We start from the raw sequence: 8,060 nt of genomic DNA, 5'->3' as shown, positions 1-8,060 counted from the left end.
AATTTCTAGCAATTAAAAAGCCATCTGTATTAACCCTACGCTTGTCTTTAAACCAATCGGTAATTTGAATTTGTAGAATTTTCTGGTATAAAAGCTGCTTAGTTTGGTTAAAATGAATCTTTCAATTGAAGGCGTCCTTTATTTGATGACTTCTCTAAACTATATTTTACACATGCCAACGAAAACATAGCCAACAGACTGTTGGAAAAGTCAATGAACGCATCAAAAAAATTCACTTTTTTTGAAAAAGTAAACCTTTCAAATTTCAAGGTTAAAAAACATGGCTTTAAAATCCTTTACATTTCAAGAAAAATTTATGGTGCTGACACTTTTTAGATTGGTTAATTCTAGTTCTTGTGAAAAACTGGATCAATAGGTTAAAGATTTTTCCGCTGGGAAATCTGAAAATCAAATACAGAAAAGATCACGTTTTTGTGACCTTTACACTTTTGCTCTTCGATAGTGGAGTTTGCTATCTTTATAACACAGGAAATTAACTGAACTTTAAAAATATGACAAGTCAAACAGCGAAAAATCTTATTGGAGCGTGAGCATATTTCTTAAAGTTTCCTGGAAAAAAAAATCATCATGATTAGAAAAGCCTTCACTACGTTTATCGAATCTTAAAAATAAACGACCTTGAAAACCTTTAAAACTAACGAAACTTTGATGACCATGCTTTTGGTATCAAGAGTTGTAAAATTTTTATTTCAACGCAATTTAGAACCGGGGTTTTATTTGATTGCATTTCTTATTTTTTCAATTAAAAAAAAAAGCGTCACTTTGACGAGGTGCACAAAATACATTTTAGAAAAATATAGCCGCTCGGCTCCATCAATCAAAAAATGGTCCTAAATTGCGCTTTTATAGCTCATTATAATTTGGAATAGTTGAAAACGCAGAGGCGAAGCTATCTGTCTCGAACGCAAGCAAGATAACGGCAAAAAGTAGCTCAAAAAAGGTTAAACGGTGAAATAAGGAAAGACACGGCAAAATGAAACTTTTGCTAGGTTTCGGAACCGAACCGTCACTTCGTCTGTTTAGTCCCACGTCCTCGCATTTGCGCCATGGTAGCTTGAAAAAATACAAACACTAGCCACCAACAAAACTGATGCTATCAAAATGCCATAGCTATGCAGCAAATGAGCAACCAAAAAAGCTCTATTTGCTAATTGGGTAAGAAAGAAAGTTTATTTGTAATATAACACTACACCCGCTAAGTGGCTTATGTAGCATAACCAGCAGACAATCAATTAACTCAACTGAGGAAAATTTTGAGTTTAAAAGAAAGACAGCCAACAGACAGTTGCAAAAGAGTCAATAAACGAAAGAAAACAAAAAAATGCGAAAATAAACGAAAGAAAACTTATTCTTTGCAAAATTTCAACTTTCGGATTTCAAATTAAAAAATAGATCAAACTTAGAAGCTCTTTGAATTTCTGGAACAATTAATGACTGACACATTTTCGATAAAATTGAACAAATTTAAGAAAATTGGGTCAATGAGTAGTTTTTTTTGTTCCGGAGGGAAATCTTAAACTTTAAAAAATTGAAATTCACTCGAAATGTTTTTTGTGACCTTCACACATTTGCTGTTTGATAGTGAAGTTTGCTCTCCTCAAAAAACCAAGTTAAAGAAAATTGAAGTCAAATTGCAAAAAAAAATTAGAACAAACTTTGAGACGTTTTCCTGAAAAACAAAAAATCATCACGACCTATAAGAGAGTCTTCAATACGTTCATCGACTAATAAAAAAACCACCTCGAACCTCTTTCAGTTTTAGGAAAACTCTGTTTATGAAAATTATTTGACACACTAATCCAAGTAGAGAAAACCGGACCAAACGGTTTAACTTTTCTACCACTGAAAACCTTAAAGCTGAAATCCACATTTGAAACTAAAGTCAATTTTTGCACCATATGCATGTTTCTAATTGGAAAACTTTATTTTCATTCCATTTGGCAAAAGAATTACAAGTGCAACTCAATTAAAAATGAAACAAAAAGCCAAACCACGAAAAATCTTTTTAAGCGTGAGCAATTTCAAGACTTCCTGGTTTTCCTAAAAAAAACATTATTTAATTAAGATTTAATCATGTACGATACTTGTCCAAAGAAATTTTGTTGAAATCCTTAGGTCTGTTCAATTCGCATTGAAAAAATTAATTTTCACACCATTTAAAATTGGAAGTCATAGTGAGCTTCAAATTAATTTCGAAATTCGCCTTATATAACAAAATAACGCTCGCTTTATTCGCTCGAATTGAAATAAAAATTAAAAAATTTCAAACCAGTTTTTCTCGATACTGAGAAAACTTTTAAATTTTTTAAAAAATTTTGTTCGAATCACGACCGAAAAGGCTTCAATTTGATATATCACTCGATCAATTCCGATGATGATTTGTGGCAGTTGCTTATGTGCGGAAAACAAAAATAGAAAAACTAAAACACATTCGAACACAAAAGCTCCTCCCCATTTTTTAAATGGTCGGAACAAAAAACGTTTGTAAACATTTTCAACAATTGTTGCAACACATTAAAAAACTTTTTAGTCATTTACTCAGCTTTTAATTTCACAAATACACAAACTGTCAAGCCAATCATTCTGGTCACCTAGAATACCTGTTCAACTAAGTTATCGGATGAAACACAAATTTGCTCTCAGGTCAATTCTATTTCTAGTAAAGAATATTTAAAACATCTGCCAAAATGAATGGGGAATCTTATATACTGTTACAAATCGCTTTGACAAAAACTTATAGAACATAAATAATAAATCAGCAAATAAAAAGAGAACATATAGCCATAATTTTTCATACGCTCAATTAGACTCTGAGCGTTTTCTTCTTCTTCGGCCATCTGCAACCGAATCTCTGTTAGCACTGCTTTTGCGTTCAGAACGCTTCGATTCCTTTTTATGTTTCGAATCTTTGATCATTTCTTCTTTCAGTTTATCGTATTGCGATACTATTTCGTGGCCCAATGTATCTGCCACATTCAGTCCTGATCCTACTTTTTTCACCTCTTTTGAATACAAACCATTTTTGTCGCCTTTCCTGTTCTCTTTATCTGTGTCTCGAGTCTTCCGACGATCTCTGCTAGATGACGAACCACTTCGATTCTTCCGAGAAGTCGTTCTGGCTGGAGAGTTGCTTCGATCTTTACTTTTTCTTCGTCGTTCTCTTGACTGATTTCGTCGGGGTCTTTCTGGCGACGAATTTCGGCAATCTGATGGTTCTCGTTTCACGCGGGCCTCTGGCAAGTTCCTCCTTTCTCGTGAGCTTTTTCTCTGTTTTCTCTCACGTGTCCTATCTTTTCTCCTTTCCTGTGACACTGATCGCTCTTTTCTACTTTCCGATCCGTTTCCATCCTTTTTATCATGTTGCTCTTTTCGTGTCGCATTTCGGTCACGAGATGAACTGTGCTGTTGTTTTCGGCTAGGCGATTTGTTGCGACCTGTTTGGTCGTTAGCACCATCTTTGGATTCTTTAAGTTTCCTGCTTTCAGTAGTAGGTTGTTGTTGTTGTCTTTTTTGTCGGGACAGACTGTTGATATTTGGAGTTCCGGGTCGACTATGCGGTTTTCGTTGGGGCGTGTTGTTGTTGGCTTCATCTTCTGAACTAGAAGAAAGTTTGCGGGATTGCTTCCTGAAATAACACTCAATTATCATTATCCACCACAGTAATACCAGCTCAAAAATAAATGTGTTAGGCGAACAACTGAAAAAAATACCGCATCGCATTCGCATCTTACACTTGTAAAGAAATTGCCAATTACCTATCAACATAGAAATTAAATTTAATTGTGATTTAATTTATTCACATCAATCAGTAAAATAAAATCAACACACATCTTTGATATTGAAATTATTTATCTTCTTGGTTCGTCTACTGCAGTGATGAATCATGACTACTCACCTGTGATGTTCTATGGCGGCCCTGCGGAGTATATTGTCCCTGGTGGTGGATCCCTTGCAATGTCTCTGGCGAGAGGGGGTCCCACCCGCACTGTGACTGTTCCACTCATCAACCATCACCTCGTTCTTCACTCCTCTGTGGGGACTTGTGTGCAGACTGTTGCTTATGACTTCCCTGTGCAGCTCGTGTAATCTTTTGCCTAACCACGTCACAACAAATACATATATAATCTCAGGAAATGAAAATTATAAATGGTCTTGATTTTTTGTATGCAATACGTTTTCTTCACAACTCGTCTGAGGAATACATAAAATGGAGGTGAAACATCCTGAGGAAAAAACGAGGAAACAAAACGACACATAAATTATTTGACTTGCTGTTCGAAACCGAGTCGGGGATAGTTATTATGGGCACTCAAGGGGTTCCATCACCCCTCACCCCTATTACACCTCTGCTTGCTTGAAAAACTGGTTGTTGGTTTAAAATTTAACAAATCAACATAAAAACAGTCTTCTGAAAATGTAAACTTGTATTGCGATTCAGAAGATCGTTTCTCACCGTTGTTGTCTTGAGGATCCTCGGAGGAGGTGGAGTCTGAATTACTGCTACTGTCACTGCTGTCGTCCTCTGATGATGAGTCATCTGAGCTATCATCCATCCCTTCTCTCTTCGGAAGGGCCACGTTGGGGGCTAACATTAAGTATTATAGTTTAAATCTAGATTACAGTCTTCGCATCCTACTTTTTTGCTTAGTGTCCCTAAATTACTATCTAAGTAAAATGTGTCTTAGGCAAAAAAGAACTTATTCCCTACAATAGACAACGCAAACTATGTAACTAGAGTTTAAAAAACACACTATGGTTTGTATGAAATTCGTTGGTTAATCAGTTTCATCTGAAGAAGTTATTTTGAATTTGGTCAATTTTTCGCAGCAAACAAATCGTTCTTAGACGAGTTCATTTCATACAATACTATAAATTGAAAACAATTTCAATTAATCTCAGATCTACTGACATACCTCCGTTTATGTTAGTTGTGGATGAAACAGATGCAATATGGGCCCTCAGTTCGTCCGTCAGTCCTCCCAGTCCAATTGAGGTGAACATATTAATGGCAAAGCGGGTATGCTTAGGGTTGTCTCGCGGGAATATCCCTTCGAAGTAAACTGCCATCGTCCTAAACCAAACACACCAATTTGACACGTTCCAATTGATAGATTTACTGAATTTGCATTTACAATTACTAAATTTTATTGAATTCGAATTTGTAATTCTATTTATAACAAGTACAACGCAGATTTTTTTATTGGAAAATAGGAAGCTCAAATTGACTTACGGGTCACTCAGTCTTGAATGGAGTCTCGGTAAGCCCATGTGTTGGGATAGCTCTTGGAATAGGTATTTGATGAAAATTCTACCCGATGAGGTTGTCTCGTTTTCGTTCAAATGGATGCACTCGATCACCTGAAAAGCATGTCATAGCTTTTATGTCAGGCGTTCACGTCTTCCAAAACCTACCATCCTTTTTTGGTAAGTTCCCTTCAGTTGTACCATTTAGCACCTTTGAAACGGAGCTTCGCATAACTTGCGATACCACAAAAATAGCATAGCAAGCTAGCAGACAGAAAAGAAAAGGAGAGCCACCAAGTCCCGATGAAACAGAAAAATTTCCGAAGGAACCACAATTAATAATTATGTCTGAAATCATTTTCTATTTGCTGAAAACACGTCCAGTAACACATTCGACGGCATTTAATGAAAATTCAAATACAATTATCAAGCGAAAATAAAAATGTTGTCATGAAAAACTTTGAACTATAAAATCTATTCTGAGATTCTCAACGTTTTCTGCGATCTGGACGAAAGTATACACATTATGGTTCCGTCGAGCGACACAAAATTAGTAAGACAATAAAACATAAAACAAAATCATTTAGGCCGAAAAAATTTTTTAGCGAAAAAAAAACAAAGGAAAATAAACGAAGTCAAGGTTAAATGAATTACAGATTGCAGGAGTAAATGAAAAACTAAAAAGCAACTACAATGAAAACAGCATGCGGCAAAAAATTCTAAGATGTGACAACTAAGCCGACAAAATATAAGTAAACGATAATGAGCCTACAACTTTATTGAAACGGAATAATTCCCCTTTTTTAAAAAAAATAGGCCCTACTCAGATTCGAAACCACGACCTTTGCCGTCCCAGGCGTATTCGTTACCTCCAGGGTAAGTGTACCGAAGACGTTTAGAAATTTGAATTCAAAATTAACCTATATACCAAGTGACTCTGTTTTTGTCTATGTTGCAATTTTATAACGCTTGCTAATCGCAAATATAAGCAAGGGTAGCCGGTATGTTCCAGCCATACTCATAAAAAATAACTAAAAAGTTTTTCATGTTATTTTTTTTCTTCAAAATTAGGTTTGTTTCTGTAAGTCCTGTGCTAAAAGATTCTGAAAAAACATACAATTTTAAAATAATCGACAACCACAATCACTTGACTCAAGCACTTGCAGGCAACTTCAATTGCTTATGAAAAAGGGGTACCGTGCAACCATCCGATAAACCAAAAGAGTCGCAAACATCCGAAAAAAAAACAGCTTAACTAGGGCAAACAACCGACATTTAACAAAAAATATAGCAAAGATCCGATTTCTACCGTTCGCTTAAAAGATGTTGCATTGGCAGAAAAAAGTGACCGCCACAGTCGTGCCAACGAGTAACAAGCTTGCAAACAGAGGGTAAGAATCTATATGAAAAATAGAACCAGTTATGGCCAGGAAGCGTTGACACGCGCTAAATTGGAATCGATGTCTTGTATTCGAAACTCTAACGTCATAATATTACGTAATTATTACATAAGTTCGGATGTTTGACAGCGGATGTTTGCCCTAGACCCCAAAAAAGTCAAAAATAGTTCATGGAGCTACTTTAAAAGTGAAAACACTTTCTAGAATTATTCACTAACAGTCCATGGCAAGGCGTCACAGTAAAGCATATGACCGAAAAGTTTGGCCACATTGCGCAGTTTGTTCGAGTCTAGACGGTGGATGGTTTCGTATTGCTGTTTGAAGATGGTCTCGAAGCCCTGCATGTACTCCTTGCGTAAGAGGCAGAACTTGCTGGCTAGGAGTCCATAGAACCTCTCGTAGCTTCTCTGTTGTCCACAGCAGTCCACCACCATCTGACACAACTCCATCTAAACGTGCATTGATTGAAATTTTCCGAAAAAAATACGAAAAAAAACAGTGGCGAAACTGGGCTTCGCGCCTTTTGCGATACATTACCTGCGTAGTATTGCACGCTAGCCGGAAGAAAAATCAAAAAAACCTTACAATCGAAAAAAAAATTTGATAAAAAAGGTCGCATGAACTAGTTCCATAAATTTTCCTCGTTTTTACTCGGATTCCAAAAAAATTTTAAGCAAGTTATTTAAGATTCGAAAAAAATGGCTGTTATTTTTTCTTTTACATGGAGGACGAGATCCGGTGAACTCAATTACCTCAATTTTGCAATTTCTAAACGTTCTGTGCTGTTTGCACAGAAACCAGCTTTCCATGTAAGTCTACAATTTAACAAGGCAAAAAAAACGTAAATGTTTATGTACTTATGATCGTGCCTTAATTAGAATGTTATGAATTTGTATTGTTTCCGCTTTACCATTTCAACCTTGAGTTACTGACCATTTGATCCTCTTTGATGTCCAATTTAAGTAGTTTGTGTGCGCACTCCTCGAAGGTGAGTGAGCTCTGAATGGTGAGGTAGACAGTCCTCCGCAGCCCCATGAGATCAGTCTCCGTCTTGTCCACTATCTTCTGGGTGGACGCTGAGCTCTCCAGGCCAGTTTCACCTCCAGCCTCATTCGCACTAGAAGAAAACATCATCACATTTACCAAGTGAATTAAAAAGGAGACAAATTTCTTAATCAAAAAAAAAATTCTGTTGAGCTGTTATGGCACATTAAACTTAACAGCTGAGATTCGAGTCATTTTGGAAATTCCTTTCTAGAATTGAACATTAGGAGCTCATCTAACCAGAGAAGAAAATCAACAGCCGATTGCATACACTGCAGATTGGTTAACTTTTAGTGCGAGACTACTTCAGAACTTTTCACAAGAAAGTGGGAAACCTGGCACGAGGATAGC

The 8,060-nt window shown here is 36.3% G+C and overlaps 2 protein-coding genes across 3 annotated transcripts in view; both read right to left on the bottom strand.

The window, feature by feature from the left end:
• Positions 1 to 8,060, bottom strand: part of LOC134843621 (kinesin heavy chain-like) — a 405,881-nt gene that overhangs the window by 32,608 nt on the left and 365,213 nt on the right. The gene's annotated exons all lie outside the window — the stretch shown is intronic.
• Positions 2,664 to 8,060, bottom strand: part of LOC134843819 (pre-mRNA-splicing factor CWC22 homolog) — a 45,645-nt gene continuing 40,248 nt past the window's right edge. The window contains exons 7-13 of the mRNA XM_063860106.1: positions 7,599 to 7,782; positions 6,884 to 7,114; positions 5,252 to 5,379; positions 4,935 to 5,092; positions 4,475 to 4,606; positions 3,917 to 4,115; positions 2,664 to 3,646 (exon numbers count right to left, since the gene is read on the bottom strand). Of these exons, the coding sequence (XP_063716176.1) occupies positions 2,821 to 3,646; positions 3,917 to 4,115; positions 4,475 to 4,606; positions 4,935 to 5,092; positions 5,252 to 5,379; positions 6,884 to 7,114; positions 7,599 to 7,782 (1,858 nt within the window). The 3' untranslated portion in view covers positions 2,664 to 2,820. The remainder of the gene's footprint in view (positions 3,647 to 3,916; positions 4,116 to 4,474; positions 4,607 to 4,934; positions 5,093 to 5,251; positions 5,380 to 6,883; positions 7,115 to 7,598; positions 7,783 to 8,060) is intronic.

This window comes from Symsagittifera roscoffensis, chromosome 4 (genome assembly GCF_963678635.1).
Source record: "Symsagittifera roscoffensis chromosome 4, txSymRosc1.1, whole genome shotgun sequence".
In the NCBI taxonomy this organism is placed as follows: Eukaryota; Metazoa; Xenacoelomorpha; order Acoela; family Convolutidae; genus Symsagittifera; species Symsagittifera roscoffensis.
Note: the sequence above shows the minus strand (reverse complement) of the source record. Positions and strands in the feature narration are given on the sequence as shown.